The sequence below is a fragment of the Magnolia sinica genome, chromosome 16 (genome assembly GCF_029962835.1).
Source record: "Magnolia sinica isolate HGM2019 chromosome 16, MsV1, whole genome shotgun sequence".
Lineage (NCBI taxonomy): Eukaryota > Viridiplantae > Streptophyta > Magnoliopsida > Magnoliales > Magnoliaceae > Magnolia > Magnolia sinica.
The window spans coordinates 54,357,135-54,376,732 of record NC_080588.1 but is presented as its reverse complement, the minus strand read 5'-3'; the positions used below and the strand labels follow the sequence as shown (position 1 = coordinate 54,376,732).

At 39.3% G+C, this 19,598-nt stretch overlaps 1 protein-coding gene across 1 annotated transcript; it reads left to right on the top strand.

Annotated features, from left to right (window-relative positions):
• Nucleotides 1-11,722: 11,722 nt before the first annotated feature.
• On the top strand, nucleotides 11,723-19,185 carry LOC131229167 (cytochrome P450 81Q32-like). The gene is made up of 2 exons (XM_058225050.1): nucleotides 11,723-12,663; nucleotides 18,408-19,185. The coding sequence occupies exons 1-2, from the start codon at nucleotides 11,731-11,733 to the stop codon at nucleotides 19,023-19,025; spliced, it is 1,551 nt and encodes a 516-aa protein (XP_058081033.1). The 5' UTR covers nucleotides 11,723-11,730; the 3' UTR covers nucleotides 19,026-19,185.
• The last annotated feature ends 413 nt before the right edge of the window (nucleotides 19,186-19,598 follow it).

The following is a 19,598-nucleotide window of genomic DNA, read 5'->3' as shown; positions in this document are numbered from 1 at the left end:
CAACCTGTTAAAAAGTTAAAAAATACATGAAATATAGGAAAACACAAATATCATCTTGATATAAAACTTCTGTTGCCGTTAGAAGTTTTTAATATTGGGTGTCACTGTCCCACTGTTTTCTATGCTGGGGTCCACTTGAGCTTTGGATTTAACTCGTTCTTTGGATATTGCCCTAAAACAATCCCTCCAAATGGATGGAAGGTGTGGATATAAAACATACATCATGGTGGGGCCCAAAAATGAGAGGTATATAAATATCTGGTGGACCACACAACATGAAAACAATAGTGATTGGATATCCATCATTAAAATCCTCGTAAGGCCCACTGTACCATTTATTTGGCATCCAATCTATTTATTAGATCATAAAAGCCTAGATGAAGGGGAAAAACAAAAATCATCTCGATCCAAAACTTTTATGGCCTCCAAAATGTTTTAAATGGTTGCGCTCATTCAACACTGTTTCCTGTAATGTGGTCCATTTAAGATTGGGATATGCCTCATTTTTGGTCTCATGCCATAAGATGATCTTTAAAAACAGATGGATGGCATGGATTAAACACATACATCATGGTGGGGCTTACAGAGCACCAACCACCAGCCATTAGATGGTGTTAGGGGGAGTAGCCAATCTGTTCCTCTTATTTGTGATGTGGTCCATTTAATCTTTGGATATGATTCATTTTTTGGATAATTCTCTAAAATGATCTCGAAGAATGGATGAACGGTGTGGGTTGATTCCAAATTTATAGGTAGATCCAAAACTCAAGTGTACCATGCCACGTGAAACAGTGTGGAATAATGATTTCCATCATTGATATATACCTTCCTTGGGCCCACAGTAATGTTTATTTGACATCTAACATGTTCAGAATATCAAAAAGATATGAATGAAGAGAAAACACAAACATTTGCTTCATCCAAAACTTATATGAATGTTATTTTTAATGGTGGACGTTCAATACCTACTTTGTCGGGACTTTTTTTTAATCCATCTTGGCTTTGAAAGTGTTCGCGACCCATGATCCATTCGGTCTATCAGACAATAAATCATATTTTCACCATGTATCTTAAATTTCATTCAAATATAATAGTTATGTAGATCACATCACAGTGAAAAGTGTGAATTCATGTATAAAACATCTAAATTCACATTTTTGCACACATGAACATTTGAATACAATTGATCAGGAAACTCAATCTTCCTTTTGTCTAGGACGGATGAATAGATTGGATTGCATGTATATAGTGAGGTGATCCTACACACAATTAAGAAGATTTTAACAGATTTCTAATCTTGTTTTTTCCCATTGTGTAGAGAATTGGAACGTTGAATTCCTTTGATTTTTAATTCCCGATATAAATACATGGTGGGCCACCTTATAAATGGGTTAGATCTTATCCATATGAATCCATCCTAAACAAACCAGCAAATGTAACGCGTTCATCCATACGAAAGTAACGCCGAAATTTTTTGTATATTTAATTACTATTGATTGATCCATCATCAGTGAATGCAGGCTTTTTAAGCAAGCGGATTAGATGTCGTCTCAGTCTCATCTAACATGGTGTCATCCTGACTGTGGGGCCCATATTGATAAATGTCACGCCCCAAACCCGGGGACGGACAGCTTCCGTGATGCCCCGAATCCGGCACTCGACTTCCATACAACAAGTCCCGAGTTCGGCGCACCACAAGGAAGATTTTTGACTGAATTTTTTTTTTGTATATACATGTAATAATACCTGAGCATGAAGATCCATGATCAAAATACCAAGCAAACTCTCCATTATAAATCCTGATAGTTACAAGTACCATGCTTTCCAAGGGTACACGACGTTAACATTGCCAAATCAAAAAAATAGATACAATGCATCGAGAAAGCTAAGTCTTCCAAGCTACTCCTGCCCTGAAAAAAAATGGGAAATAGGAGGCTTAGACAAAAAGCCTAGTGAGTACACACGTATGTGCAGTGTATCCTACATGCAGGCAAGATAAATATGCTACAGGGAAATCATACCACAGCCATAACCATAGTACATGCATCCGTAATCACATCATCATCATCATATTGTCATGCCATAATTATACAATATCGGAAATACTGAAAAGTCCATGAGTCATACAATATTAGAGTACGCAATATAAATCAGCATGTAAATGAGAAGTTATAAAGAGCCAAATATCATATGTCGAGGATGCAATGCAATATACAATTCCTGATGAGTTCATGAATACCGTCAACCGTATCTAAATATTGAAACATAATAACCCGAAATGCTAAATGTTACTAATACAATACAATATGTGGTGCGAATGAAATGACTATGCTGGAGTGAAGTCGGGATGATAGTACGTAGTATCGCAGACTATGGGGTCTATCATAAAGGACTTTTATCCAAACTAGTCTCATACCTAATTTGGATAGTCAGACTCAATGTGGTAAACTCCTGATCTCAGGTTAGTCGCGCGCCCCAACCGAAATCCTGGCCATTGCGAAGGTACACGTAACAAATAGTTGCGCACCACCAGCCCGAGTGGATAGTGAATGAATGAATGAATGAATATGCAACTCCTGCTCAATAAGTCCACATATCAGTACAGTTCATCTCTGGGATCATCACCGAGGTTTAATACACTCCAAATGGTACTGCCGCTCTCCCAGCCGCACAGTCCAAGTGAGCATAAGAAACCTCACTATCCGCCTGGCCAATAGTCTACCAATACCTATTCGGCATGTCGATAGCGGACCCATTCACAAGCTGGTCAAACTCAGCCTAGTATTGCCCCCTACCCTCGGGTGGGTAAGGCCACACCCCCTCCCAACCGACCACGACACAGTGGGAGACGCGGCCTCCTAGTATTCGGCACTCGGGCGCTCATGTATCCACTCGGTCTCGACGTTGGGGCGTCTCCTGGCCACGGAGGTTTAAGGATTTTCACCCAGGGACATATATGGCGCCCGTATGCTAGAACCAAACATTTCCGGTGTCCCATTTGGCCATCCACGATACGCTTGTGGAGGCTACGACCCTGATGTCGCTAGGGCGTACACAAATCATAATGCGAGATGCATGAGTCATACAATCTAGTCATGCATCAATCCTACGCTACCGCGTGCTCATGTGAGATAACCTCCGCCTATAGGGAGTCTCATAACAACATGCTCAATGACATATGCAATGATCAACCACATCTCATAACAAACATGCAGATGATGCGTATGGGCATGTATCATGATGCTATGCTGTCACATACTCATAATCAGTATCAATAACTGGCCACAACAATCGGCTTCGACAATGTGGACATTTAACCAACATTGCCCCCAAGGAATGACCCACATAAACATCAATACATACATCATGGTGAAATCACAAATCACATCGGTCCTCAGATACATTGCTTTGGGTCTCACACAAGGGTCGCACATTCATCACATTGGGCCGTATCATATGGGCCTTACACATCGCAATGGACCTCGTCACATGGGCCATGAATACACCACATCAGGCTTCACGACCCATGGGCTTCAAACACACAAGAGGTGAGCACTACACATGGGCCTCAAATACATCACAATGAGCCACAACCCATGGGCCTAAAATACATCTCAATGAGCCACGCCCATGGGTCTCAAATACATTGCAAGTGGCCTTAAATCTAATTCACAAGTAGGCCACATACCTGGGCCTAATTCACATCACCATGGGCCACATCACATGGGCAGGAAATACATCACAATGAGCCTCATCATATGGGCCTAAAATATATCTCAATGGGCCTATGATCAATCTGTCACAAGTCTTAAGTTCATGTACCCAGGAAGTTACACCATCGGCATAGTCCATGAGTCTGAGTAATCACACAATTTTTCATATGCCCACATGGTCTTATGGTCATTCCATTATCAGAAGTCTGTATAGTTGAGTGGCCACACAAATGTCATTCTACTTGTCATAATAAGGGACTTAAGGTGAGATAGTTACTTATTATTATTATTATTATTATACCATATTTCGCATAATGGGGCAACCGCTTTACTAAATTTTCACGTAGCCGGGCGGCCAGTACCACAATTTCACATAGTTTAGTAGTCACCAAAGCACTACTTGATCATATGGTTGGGCTACACATTCCCCACATACCCACATGATTTACGACTATCCGTCACACATGATCACAAGATTTATGAGCTACATATTTAGCACCATTTTATCAAATCTAGTTATCACTCATCCCGTCAGTGATCATATGGTTAATGGCCACAACAATCATAAATCTACTTAAACAAGTAGTCACACGATTACCCCAATTTTCATACAGTTAGGTGGGCTATAAAAGATCAAGCACTCATATGTGGTGGTCCACATAACTTCCACCAATCCACACTATTAGTTGGGCCACCCAAGATCCCAAATTCCTATAGTGTAGTGATCGACATGATTCCTACCAACTGGCGGACTAAATGAGAAATAACTATTACAATAGGCACCATGAAAACGACTTAGATTGCCGCAAATATATAGGAAGCCCCGCTCTCTAAAATGATCTCATCAAAATAGATGAATGGCTGGTAAAACATGTATATTAGATGGTCCATGATCGATTAAAAGGAATAGATGGATAGATTTCTCACAAACATTACTGTAACTCTAGGAAATATTTAACGGAGGATAAGTGATCAATATTGCTCCCGTGGCATGAGATTTGGATCTGACTAGTCTATGGAACCATACCCTAAAATGATGAGGATAAACTGATGAAAGGCATACATCTACATCATACTACAAAGTGGAGTCCATGGCCAAGGAAGCATCCCAGCATATAAGGGCATACCAGAGCCTAAGAATTTCTAATGGTTATTACACTTTCTACTTGTAGCATGGCCTGGCCCACCTAAAATTGAGTTCTACTTCATCTTGTGTCTACGGGCAAGAGGTGGGCTCACTTCCTAAGTGACCGGAAAATACATAGGCAGTGTCAGGTATATAACACATGCACCTAGGTGGGCTTCACATGCTTCACATTATGTTCAGGGAAGCTTTCATTGGTAAGCATACAATTCCCTTTCCTTATTATTATATTATTATTATTATTATTATTATTATTATTTTGTATAATTGTGGGTCTCATTGACATGGTGGGGTTCACCCCATGAACAGTTCATATAACAAACAATATCATAGCTGATACCACCCACTAGATGAATGACATGGATATAAGGTACATACGTCGAGTGGGATTTATGACACATGGATGGTCTAAATGATGAACGAATGGGATGTAAAATACATGTAACGAGTTGGCTCCATGATCTAATGGCTAACTCAACTTTAGTGGCAGTCACACGTCACAGTAGAACTCAAATGATTTAATAGTAGGGAATTTTATTCCTACTATTTCTTATAGTGTGGTCCACCTAAGTTGGGGATCTGCCTCATTCTTTTACTCATGACTTAAAATGGTCTAAAGGAGTGAATGAATGGCCCAGATATACCACTCATCACCAAGGTGGGCCCCAAAAAAAATCTAAGCATTTTGTATACAATTTTCGCTGTCCAAGTGGCATGGCCTACATGAACTTCTAATCGGCCTGATTTTTGGGACCATACAATAAATGGTACTAGTAAGATGGATGAATGGTATGGATTTAGCACATACATTGTGGTGTGGCCATGATCGGCCTACAAAATTTTACCCCAAATGTGGACGTCACTTCCTCGCACCATTATTTTATTTTGATATTATTGTTATTATTATTTGTATATTTTCTCATCAAGGTGGGTCACTTGAGAGATCCAGTCCATCCATTGTGTGTGTCTCACTTGGTGGAGGGGTGAGTCCAAGTTTCAGATGCATCAAAGTTTCAGGTGGGCCCCATCAAGTACTTTTGTATATTTTAGCATGTCTTTACATGATTTTTGATGGTGTGGGCCACCTGAGTTCCGTGTATGGCGAGAATTTGGGGGTGGCCCATTGTTAAACGGGACTCATCAAGTGCATGCGACTGATGTTCGACACACATCATGGTGGGGCCTGTGGTGGGGGCCACCTCTTTCCAGCGTCAATGTAGCATGCAGCGTCAGTGTTGTTTTGCTCTTTTTTTTTTTGTTTTTCATATTTGGGGCCCACAACGGGACGATCCAGTCCGTCTATTGCGTGTGTACTACTAAGTTAAGGGGTCATTCCAAGTTTCAGATACATCAAAATTTCAGGTGGGCCCCCAGAAAGTACTTTTATATGTTTTAGCATGTTTTCACATGAGTTATGATGGTGTGGCCTACCAGAGAACTAGATTGGCTTCATTTTTTTGGCTCAACGCCTAAAATGATATGAAGAATTGAATGGATGGCGTGGATTTGATACATACATTATGGGTGAGGCCCGTTGTGGACCCACAGCCCCTGCCCCTTTACAATGCAGCTGGGATGCTGCTGCTGCAACGTCCGCTGGACGCTGGCAGTAGCGTCTCACTCCCTCTGTATATTTTTCTTTTTAAATTTATTTATTTATTTATTTTCTTATATATATATATATATATATATTTGTGCACATGTGTGCATGGGGGTGTGTGTGTGAGAGTGTGTGGCTAGCCTAATGGGCCACACTTGGATGATTTGAATGTCATACAAACATTTTTGTGGGGCCCACTATTAATGGGTCCCACATGAACTCTATAATAAATTAATTTTATTTTATTTTTATATGTTTTCTCCTAACTATCCACACCATCAATAACATCTTATCATTATTACAATTTTCTTTACCATCAATCATACTATTTTCATCATCCACACCATTCATAACATTTATTGCAATTATCATCACCATCAATCATACTATCTTCATCATCCACACCATTAATCACATCATTATGATCAACATCATCTCCACCATACAAAAACACAACAAAAACAAAATAAGAATGAGTAGGGTGGGTGTACTCACCTTGATGAATTAGATGGATGGTTGAGATGTATGGAAAGGATGGAATTGATGGTTGAGATTGATGAAAGGTATGGGATTGATGGAGTTGATGGCCCACCAAGATCACTCCTCTCTCTCTCTCTCTCTCTCTCTCTCTCTCTCTTATGGAAAAATGGTGAAATGCTAAGGGATGGAAGGGTATTTATAAAGAAATGGATAAAATTTGGTTAAGTTAAGCTAATGTGATTAATATTATCTTAGGCTAGGATTATGGTACTTAATTCATGCTTTATAATTAATGGTGGATTAAAGGAGCATGGGATGGCATGGTGTGGTGATGTCATGCATAGTGTATGGCATGGAGAAAGGTTGACTTTCATGCACATGAGAGAGAAGAGGTATGGGTATATGACATCACACACATGGGTAGAGATTCTCTCACCCATGTGTGGCATGTACATGTGTGCATGACATGTGTTGTGCACATGTGTGAAATGAAATACATGGTGCCATGCGCACATGATACACTTATTATCCTTCACGGCGTATCTCACTAACGGAGTATCATACCGATGCACGGGTGGTACCGCCACGATCGCGGTGATGGGGCGGTTGATATGAGATAGGTTTCAAGGTCTAGAGGTCTCGGTCAGTTGGGTGTGTACTATGAACGGCTAATCTAGGTCTAGCTAAGGGTGTCGATTATCGTACATATATGCATAGAAACTAGTACGGAATGGACTGGGTATTACAATAAATGTATTTTGTATCCACGCCGTCCATTCGTGTTTTCAGCTCATTAATTCTAGAGCTAGATCCCAAAACTAAAGCATATCCAAATCTCAAGTGGACCACACCACATGAAAAGTGGGAATTTGAATCAAGCTGATATCTTCGTTTTTCCTTCATCGACATCTTTCTAACCTTATCACTAGGTTGGATGAAAAAAAAAAAGAAAACATCACTGCAGGCCCTAGTAAGGTTTCAACTATGAACATTGTTATTCCCACAGTTTTCTGTTGTGTCTTCTATTACAAGCTTGGATATACTTCATTTTTTTTTTCTTTTAACCTAAAACGAGCAGAAAAAATGGATGAACAACATCGATTAAACACATAAATTAAGTTGGGCCACAAATTATCCATATGCGTGGTGAGAACGGAAACATTAACCATTGAAATCTTCGCGGGGATCGCCATGATGTTTTATTATAAAATATTTCAAAAAAATTTTAAATACAAATTCTGAAATTTTATTTTCAAAATCTCAAAAATTTTCTCATATTTTAATTTTTTTCTCAAAAATTTCAAAATGCCTATTTTTTTCTTCAAAAACATCATTTTGTTTTCAAAATTTTTCTCAAACATTGTTAAAATTTTTGAACTTCTCAATATTCTTTTTCATGTGATATTACAAATCATTTAAATATTACTTGTTAATTACATAAAAAAATTTCCACTCATATATATATATATATATATATATATATACAGAAAAATAGAGGATTATTACCAACGGTTTTCATCGGTAAAAACCATTAACGACGGTTTTCAGCTGTCGGTAAAAAATTTCATATTAATTTTTAGTGACAAAATTACTCGTCGAGAAAAGTGAGTTTTCGGACGGGGCGGGAATTTTTGTTCGTGGCGGGAACCTTTTTCCGACAATTTTAGTTCGTCGGGAAAAACACTTTTACCGATGAAGATAAGTTTACTAGGTAAAAACATTATACCAGATTTTTGCTGACGATTTAGGTCCGTCGGTAAAAACACGTACCGAAGAAAATAGATTTTGTCGGCAATAACATTGTATCGGAATTTTGCCAATGGTTTATGTCCGTCGGGAAAATAGTTTTACCTACGAAATAAAGCTTTCGTTGGTAGAAGTAAAATTCTCGCTTTTTTTGTTCAAAAAATCAAAACAGCCAATACCGATGAACATTTTCGTCGGTAAAAAGGGCTTTTACCTATGAAATTAAAATTTTGTTGGTAAAAAAAATTTTAAAATTTTTTTTCAAAAATTCAAAACAGCTATTACCGACGAAACTTTTTGTCGGTAAAAAAGGCTTTTACCTATGAAATTAAAATTTTATTGGTAAAAGTAATTTTTTCAATTTTTTTTTCAAAAATTCAAAACAACCATTACCAATGAAAATTTCCGTTGGTAAAAAGGGCTTTTACCTACGAAATTAAAATTTCATCGATAATAGAAAATTTTTTGAATTTTTTTTTCAAAAATTCAAAACAACCATTACCGATGAAAATTTTCGTCAGTAAAGAGGGCTTTTACCTACGAAATTAAACTTTCGTTGGTAAATGTAAATTTTTTGATTTTTTTTTCAAAAATTCAAAACAGCCATTGCCAACGAATATTTTCGTCGGTAAAACTGGCTTTTACCTACGAAATTAAAATTTCATCGGTAAAAGTAAATTTTTACTGACGAAAATAATTTTCATCGGGAAAAACATTATTCCCAACGGTTTTAGTTCATTGGTAAAACTCTTACCATGAAAGTTTTCAAGATAACGCGAAAATTTTCTATCTTAAAAATTATAACAGTTTTATTGCCGAAATTTTTCGTCGGTAAAAACATTATTACCAACGGTTTGCAACCATCGGGAAAACATTTACTGACGAAAAAAAAAATCATCAGTAAAAGTAGTGTTTTACCGACGAAATTATTTTCGTCGGGAAAATCATTATTCCTGACGGTTTTAGTTTGTTGGTAAAGCTCTTTCCGCGAAAGTTTTCAGGCTAGCGCAAAAATTTTCTATCTTAAAAATTATAACAGTTTTACCGATGAAATTTTTCATCGGTAAAAATATTATTACAAAAAACATTTATCAATGAAAAAAAAAAATTCGCGGTAAAAGTAGTATTTTAGCGACGACATTTTCTTTCATCAGCAAAAACATTATTCCCGACAGTTTTAGGTCGTCGGTAAAACTCTCACCATGAAAGTTTTCAAAATAGCGCGGAAATTTTCCATCTTAAAAATTATAATAGTTTTACCGGCGAAATTTTTAGTTGGTAAAAACATTATTACCGACGGTTTTCAGCCGTCAGAAAAACATTTACCGACGAAAAAAAAAATCGTCAATAAAAGTAGTGTTTTACTGAAGCGCTATTTTTACCGACGAAATTTTTTTGTCGGTAAAAGCGCTATTTCTTGTATTGGATGAGATCAATTTTACAGTAATGATGGTGATGTTAGTACATTGGTTTAAGATCCATAGGTTTGCTATGTCCTGGGACAAGTTCACTAGGTCTGTTTGGCACGTTTGGCATATCCCGGGATTTTACCATTCTATCCTTTCCAATCACTTCCAATCCGTCCATCTAGGGGTGTTTGGCGGAGGGTATTAGATAAGGATTAGGTGGGATAGAATAGCATTTGGTCCCGTGCAAATTCCATCCAACATTTGGGGAAGATGAGAAAGGTTGGAATTAGTGGGATGGAATTGCATTTGGTCCCATGGAATGGAATTGCATTTTGCCCTACATTGATGCATGCGTGCATGCATGCCGTCCATCCATATACACTATTTACACATGACATTCTGGTTATATATGTGTACAAGTGAACACCATCAGTTGTGAATTTGATCTATTGAATACGATTCCATGGTCTACTAAATAGGATTTTGCTTGATTTGGTGTTTCCTGTAACAAGATTTGTATCCCAAACCTGGGATTGGATGGCTAAAATACACGGTATTTTAAGAATGTAATCATCGTGCAATAACAATGTTAATACCATCTAAATAGAATTCAATACCAATTTTTTCCACTAACAAAACACAAACAGGCTTAATCATTTAATCTGTACGCAAGCTGCTACAGTATACAGAACACGTACACAAGGAAGGTGAGCCCTTTGGTCGGAAAAGCACGCAACGGATTGGCTACTACCCCGCCACCAGCCCGGTGGCTGGTGGTGGGTGCTCGGTGGGCCCACTGTAATGTATGTATTTCTTTCATTAGGTTCATCCATTTTTACAAATGATTTTAAGGCTTGATACAAAAATAAGAAGAATATGAACCACAGGTGGACCATACTCAGGAAAACAATAGTGATTGGATATCCATCATTAAAATCCTCCTGAAGCCCACTGTATTGTTTATTTGACATCCAATCTGTTATATAGGTCATACATACAAAGATGAAGAGAAAAAACAAAAATTAGCTTGATACAAAACTTTTATAGCCCTTAAAAAGTTTTTAATGGTCGACATTCATTTAACACTATTTTCTATAACATGGTCCACTTGAGATTGGGATATACCTAATTTTACTATCATATCATAAAATTTTATAGAAAAATAGATGGACGGCGTGGATGAAACACGTAAATCATAGTCGGCCCACAGCACCGACCATCAGCCATTGGCTGGTGGCATGGGAGCAGCCTATCCGTTTCCAAACACAAACTCCGTATACCCGCTGCCACCATCATTGCTGTAATCCGATACAAATTCTGACGTCATGGATATCGTAAATTTCATTATAAAACACCGTCTCCCACGTGTACCCGATCATTGTTGTAATCCGACACCAACTCTGACGTCATGGATATCGTAAATTTCATTATAAAACACCATCTCCCACGTGTACACGACCATTGTTGTAATCCGACACCAACTCCGACGTCATGGATATCGTAACTTTCATTATAAAACACCATCTCCGACTGCATTCTAAAGTAAAACACCATCTCCCACGTGGCGCATCTACACGTGTATTGTAAAACACCATCTCCCACTGCATTATAAAGTAACTAGACCCTACTCTGTCTCTCATGCACACCAGAAATATGGATTTCTTCTTCTCCATGTTAGCTCTCCTCTTCTTCTCCTTCCTCTTCTCAATATCGAAGCGCCTGCTCGCAAAACCAAAGAAGCTTCCACCATCACCACCATCTCTTCCCATCCTCGGCCATCTCCATCTAATTAAAAAACCCCTCCATCGATCTCTGACCGTCCTATCCAACCGCTACGGCCCCATCCTCTCCCTCCGTTTCGGCTCTCGCCCCGTCCTCCTTATCTCCTCCCCTTCCTCGGCCGAGGACTGCCTCTCCAAGAACGACATCATCTTCGCCAACCGCCCTCGCATCCTCTTTGGCAAGCGCATGGCCTACAACTACTCCGCTATCGGGTGGGCTTCCTATGGCTCCCACTGGCGCAACCTCCGCCGCATCGCCACGATCGAGATCCTCTCCTCGAACCGCATCAAGATGTACTCTGCCGTCCGAATCCGGGAGGTCCACTCCCTTGTGAAAGACCTGTTCCAGGATTCGGAATTGGGGAAATCGGTGGTGGAATTGAAGACGAGGTTCTCCCAGCTCACCTTCAATGTGATGATGGGGATGATAGCTGGCAAACGGTATTACGGAGAGAATGTGGTGGATTTGGAGGAGGCGAGGCGGTTTAGGGAGATTGTTAAGAAGGTGCCGGCAGTGGCCGGAGAGTCGAATTTCGGAGATTTCATCCCTTTTTTGGGGTGGATGGATTTGGGAGGGGTTGAGAAGAGGATGGTGAGATTGGCGAGGGAGAGGGATGAGTTCTTGCTGGCTCTCATCGATGAGCATCGAAGGAGAAGGAACAAGGACGATTTTTCTTGCGAACAAGGAGAGGGGAAGAAGATGAAGAAGACGTTGATCGATGTTATGCTGTCTTTGCAAGAAACACAGCCCCAGTACTACACCGATCACATCATCATGGGCATGATTGCGGTAATTATCACATCTCTATACACTTCTTGTCCACTCTGCGTAGTTATCTAGACCGTTCATTTATGGGGTCCTGCCTTGATAGGAAGGATCTCACGCGTTAGAGATCTCTCTGTCCACACATAAGTGGCTGATGCCCTGGATCATTGCGGTGGGGACAGAAATGGACAATTAGATCAGCCTGGACTGTTCGTGACCTATTTGGGTCACGTATGATATCAGCTATTTTGACTTACTTGGAAGGCCGACTGCATACTGAGTTTAGCCTACAGAGGAAACTATGGGGCCCATTTACGTGGATGCATGTGGGTCACCGTGGATATATGTGTCTTATCCACACCGTACGTCCATTCTGTTTTAAAGATTATTTTAAAGATGAGCCCAAAATTGGAGTATGCCCAAAAGTCCAGTGGACTACACCGTTGAAACCTTCCATGGGCTATAGTGATGTTCATTTGTCATCCAACCTGGATAAGGTCACATAGACAGTGCCTATGATGAAGGGAAAACACAAAAATATAATCTTGATTCTAAACTTCGTTGGCCACACAAGTTTTCAACGGTATGTGTTCATTTCAAACTGTATCATGTGGTGTGGTCCACTTGAACTTTAGATATATTTCAATTTTGAGCTTATGTCATAAATGAGTTCATAAACAGATGAACGGGGTGGATATTACAAATAAACTACAGTAGCATCACAGTGTTTACTTCCCAAAGTTACAAAGTACGCAGAATCTGCTTCCGGTAGTCACCAGTGTCATATTTCTTTCTCATAAAAATTAGTATTTAAAAAAATATATATATAGTATAAAAATAAATTTATATAAATCCTAGTTATTTATTTCATAAAAAGGCACGCTATTTTTGTGACAAAATTGCAAGAAATTGAATAATGACAAGATTTTTAATACCTTTTAATACTCTCATGATAATATTGTTTAATGATTTTTAGGAGAAAATATGGTGATGGTTTTAAAATCTCGCCATATAACTTGATACCCGGTAACTTAGAAATCGTACACAAGGGATACTTGGGTGTGGAAACCAAGTCTTGGAAGCAACCATCTAGGTCTGTCCGAGAATCAGACTGGCTAACAATTGAAGACGAGCACTGACGCTCCTCGATCTCCAAGTTACACGAACGGTTCAAAGGAGATAAAGTTACATGGCCCCACCTACACCGTTCATCTATTTTTTAGAGATCATTTTAGAGCATTATCAAAAAAATGAATCATATCCAAAGATCACCTGGACCACATCACAAATAGCAGCGGAGATAATAATTTTCACTGTTAAACAATTCCTAGGGCCCACCATAACATTTATTTTCCATCCAATCTGTTCATAAGGTCACAAAAACCTGAATGAAGAGGAAAAACAAATTTCATATTGATCCAAAACTTCTCTGACCCCAAAAAAGGTTTCAATGGTACACATTCAATCCCCTATTGCTTTTTGCAGTATGGTCCACATGATAGTTAGATGTGTCTTATTTTTCGTATCAAGCCTTAAGACAAGCTCTCCAAATGAATGGACAGTTTGGATATAACACATACCTCAGACCCACAAAACTTGCTGACATCAATACAGTATCTATAAGGCTGGGGTGACGCACACCAGCCAATCTGCATTCCTTTCCGCTGACGCGGATTGGATACTCACAGGCTACTGAGTTGACATTACCAAGTTATGTGGGCCTCATCATGATGTATGTTTTGTGGGCCTCATCATGATGTATGTTTTGTATCCACGCCGTCCATCCATTTGGAAATATAATTTTAGGTAAAGATCTAAAGAATGAGTTAAATCCAAAGCTCCAGTGGACCTCACCACAGAAAACAGTGGGAGAGTTATGCCCACCATTAAAAACTTAAATAGGCCGCAAAAGTTTTTGATCAAGCTACTATTTTTATTTTCCCTTCTTTCATGTCTGTTTTAACTTTTGGATTTCAAATAAAAATCATGGCAAGCCTTAGGAAGGTTTCAACGGTAGGCATCAATCTTCCCACTGTTTTTTGTGGTGGGGTCAACTACATATTTGGATTTACCTCATTCTTTAACTCATGCCCCAAAATTAAATATCCAAATAGATGAATGGTATAGATAAAGCACACACATCAGAGTGGGGCCCACATACATCATAGTGGGCCCACGTAACTTAATGACGTCACTTTGGTTGCGAATCTCGCTATTCAACCTGTCGGTAGCTAATCCATGTCCCCGCGGAAACAGATTGGCTATTCCCTGCCACCAGCCTATGGCTGCTAGTCGGTGAAATGTGGGCCCCACCATAATGCATGTCTTTCATCCATGCCGTCCATCTATGTTTCTGGATCATTTTATGGTATGAGACTAAAAATGAGGTATATCCCAATCTCAAGTGGACCACGTTACAAGAAAACAGTGTTGAATGAACGTCGACCATTAAAAACTTTTTGGGGGCCATAAAAGTTTTGGATCAAGATGATCTTTATTTTTTCCATTCATCTAGGTCTATATGACCTAATCAACAGATCGGATGTCAAATAAACAGTATATTGGGCCTTAGGAGAATTTAACAGTGCATATCCAATCACTATTGTTTTCCTGTGGTGTGGTCCACTTGAGATTTATATTCCTCTCATTTTTGGTATCACGCCCTAAAATGATCTTCAAAAATGGATGAAACACATACATCATGGTGGGCTCAGAAAAGTGCCCCATGTTAAAAGTGGGGATGTGTATAACCCAAGGGAGAAAATCTCTCTCGCAAAGGATAATTTTGATTAAAAAATAATAATTAGAGAGCGCATTCTTCATTCCCCATCAAGCTAGACTCCCATCACCGAAAATTTTCAACATAAAGGACTCCCATCACTAAAAAAATTCAACATAAAATCGTAGAGCGCTTTCCTTCCTATGCGTTAACAAACACCACTAAACATGAAATATTTTCAAAATTCTGTGTGAAGTACAAAAATTCAATGTTAACAAATAGACCCTTACTATTTTTGGCTTAAAGCAATAAAGTCTAATAGAAATAGAGACGGTCTATAAATAATAAGTTTACTATTTATAATAAGTTATGTTTTTAGGATATTTGAGTTACAGGCGAAGTCCAAAACTCTATCCTAGGTTTGGCTCATTATTTAAAGGATTGTAATTTCATTTCTTTTCTATGAATCAAATTATTTTGAATTTATCAAGAATTAATTATTCCTCCTTCTATCCCTCGTAGATTCGAGGAAACTTTATGAGGAGTCCAGAGAGCTCTATGGATTCAAAGTAGTTATTCTCCGAGGTAGACGGTGATCGACCTCATCATATCCTTCCCTGCACCACAGACCATCCAAATTGCTGATCAAATTTTGGATGTGACATAATCTAAAATTAAGATTATATATATATATATAACATTTAGATGCTTAGAAAACTAACATGTAGCAGCACCATTATATGAGAGATCAGGATGAGATTCTCACGGCCGATACAATCGGCAGAAGGAAGATAATGAGAAGCTAGAAGCTAGGTAAAGATAAAGCTAGAACGGCTATAGTCACTAGACACACGTCACATGATGGGAAATGTAAGATCAACCAATCATCATCTACATGCAGTAAGATACAAATGATCACAATTATGTAATGGCTTGAGAGTGTTCATGATCGAACAACCTATTCACAATAATTATTAGTTACATCTGGCAAAATGTAATTGTCTACAATTGCTTAGTAGCCGAGACAATTACCCGTGAGACCGATTACATGATAACTCTACAGCAAGAGTCCCAAATGCCAATAAATAAAGCTAAGAGTGAAGTGTTCTAGGTCATCACCAACCCAAATACCACATCAATTGTATGTGTAATGTTGCATCCTAACATGAGGCATAATTTTTAGTTATCCCTCCTCCCTCCATCCCTCATCACATCATTGGATCACTAGGAATTAGATCTCTCAATCTTGAACTTCCTGTCATGAGTTAATTGATTTCACCGACTACAGGTCATCGCCGACTACAGGTCATCTCCTGAATTTTCAAATAGGCAGCCGTTCCATCAATCATCGTGACATGAACCTATCTTTTGCCAAGACTTTGAATGAATTGTCACTCTTGCTGGCTGTCTAGTTGCAAGCCTGGCTCCTACTATCTTGCTGGCTGTCCCGTTGCAAGCCTGACTCTTACTAGATTTTCAAATAGATGGTCAAAAATTTGCTCTTACTTGTCTTGCCATGAGCCTGATCGAATAGACGGTGACCCTTCCTCCACCCACAACCATCTTGCCACTAAGCTCAGCTTGCGCTAATATTTGGTAAGCAATGCTATATTCAAATCATATAAAGATACAACAACTGATGGTTAATATCTAAGCAAATCTCTACCATCAACTTTTAAAATCCATGATCTCAAATCAAATCATGACTAATCTAATAGAGTAAATGATTATCATCGGGTGGATCAAGTGATTCAACGGTCGTTTTCAGTGATCTAGAAGATCTATTTGTCAAATGATAATTTTAACGGTTAATTAAAAAAATCCAACAGTTACTTATAAGTTTTGATGATTTAGATCAATGATTCAAGATATGGATTGATGATCCAATAGATGGAACATCTTAGATTTGAGAAAGATAAGCTTGATGGTCTTTTTGATTATTGGTTCAAATTATAACAGTTTTATATATATATATATATATATATATTCCTTGAAAATTCCAGGTGGATTACATAGGCCCTAATTTACCGTCCAACCAATGGATAGTTTTCAATTTGCCATGCATGCTACAATATCGAACCCATCCAAAAGGTTATTGCACTATTATGGGCTCACATGGTGGAAAATCAGCCCGATCCAATCACCAGGTGAGCCAAAATGTTTTGTTTTATATCAGCGGCTATTCATCATTTTATATATTGCTTCTAATCTGAAGAGTGAATTGGGATGAGTGTTTTTTTTTTCCCATTACATGATCCTCCTGGTGGGAAAGGACAAATTGGATGTCACACACATAAAAAGTTGGTACTGGCTGGATAGTATCTTACCATTCAATTGGATGGACATGAACATTTCTCTTGCATGTCTACTCAAATTTTCTATTCGCCCGGTAAAGAAGAAAATAAGAATATAGAATATGGATACGATAGTGTAAACTTACTATACATTTACAAACGCTTGAAATGACTACATTGCACAGGTACTTAGCCCCCGTCCCTTCCATCACTCTCCCTCCGGTTAGTGAGACGTTATCTTGCACTGAAAAATCAAAGTGCCTTACTAGATAGGGTTATGATTAGGAATGCCAGCTTCAAAACAACTACAAATTCAGAAGCTCTAGCATATTTTACCTTAGTAATAAGCTTTGAAGCCAGCTGAAAAATGTATGAGCGCGCTAGCAAAATACTTGCAAAAACGCCTCGTTTGGAGTGGGGCCATGATACATTGGGTCTGACTGTGGTTGCCCCATGCACCAAATTTCCTGGATTGGAAGAATCTATACATAGAATATTTTCATTTGTGAGTTGAAAATAAGCCATTATTGTATTTTCTTTCTTAACCATCTATTCGTTATACCAATGGATGGCTAAAAGAAATTTTCATCTGAGTGTTGGTGCATGGTGCATGGACCATCCAAAGTGGAGCACATATATCAATGGTTCGGATCCCTCAGCCATTTGGGCCCTACTGGTAAACTGAATCCAAATGCTATTGAACAAACCTTTTATCAAAGTATGTATTACACCTCACATAGAATCCCTGTGATCAGGCATTACTAACTGCGGGAACCGACACGTCATCTCTGACAATGGAATGGGCCATGTCTCTTCTACTGAACCATCCAGATGTGCTGGAGAAAGCTAAAGCTGAACTGGACTTGCAAGTGGGACCTCGTTTGTTGGATGAATCAGATCTTGCCAAGCTTCCATACCTCGATTGCATCATTAACGAGACTCTCCGATTGTATCCGGTAGCCCCACTTCTACTGCCCCACGAGTCATCTGAAGAGTCCATCGTTGGAGGTTTCAACGTGCCATATGGCACGATGCTATTGGTCAATGCGTGGGCTATTCATAGAGATCCTAAGCTATGGGTAGACCCCATAGATTTCAAGCCGGAGCGGTTTCAAGGCCCAGAAGGGGCAAAGGAAGCCTTGAAGTTGATCCCATTTGGACATGGAAGGCGGGCATGTCCGGGTGCAGGTCTGGCTGTACGGATTGTGGGCCTGGCATTGGGGACCTTGATCCAATGCTTTGAGTGGGAACGAGTTGGAGAGGAGAAGGTGGACATGACTGAAGGGACAGGGCTCACCATGCCCAAGGCCCAACCTTTGAAGGCAGTGTATAAACCAAGCCATAGTATGCTCAACGTACTTTCTCAGCTCTGAATATCATACACAGCTGTGAGCCGTTTGGTACGTACTTCGTACCATAGTTTGGATAGTATAGCCTGGATATGGTCGTTTTATGGAGATTACACTAGTAATGAGAATGGATATCTCGTGTTTGGCACCAACCGTACTAATCAGCGGAACCCCATGTGAGATCCCGCTCTATATTCATCCCGCCACACACTCACCACTCTGATGTTGTATGCTCGTGTGAGATCTGATCCATGTTTTAAGTGGGGCTCCACCTAGAGTTGGTATAAACATCACATCTGCATATTTACATGCCAGCGCACATGCTTTGGTGGACTAGGTGAACAACCAAACCTCTCATTAGGTGGATCCCACGGCTTAGCTGCCCCGCACTGGTTCAATCGATCTGGTGTGCTATATTTGAATGAAATAATTGGACACTTGGGTGGTCTGTATTATGGGCCGCTCAAATCCAATGTCCGATATGATGGACAACGCACATCCAAGGTAAGCCCCGCATGATGGACGATCCACATCTAAGGTGGGGCCTGTATGATGGATAGCCCATATTGAAGTTGGGCCCCGGATGATCCACATTAA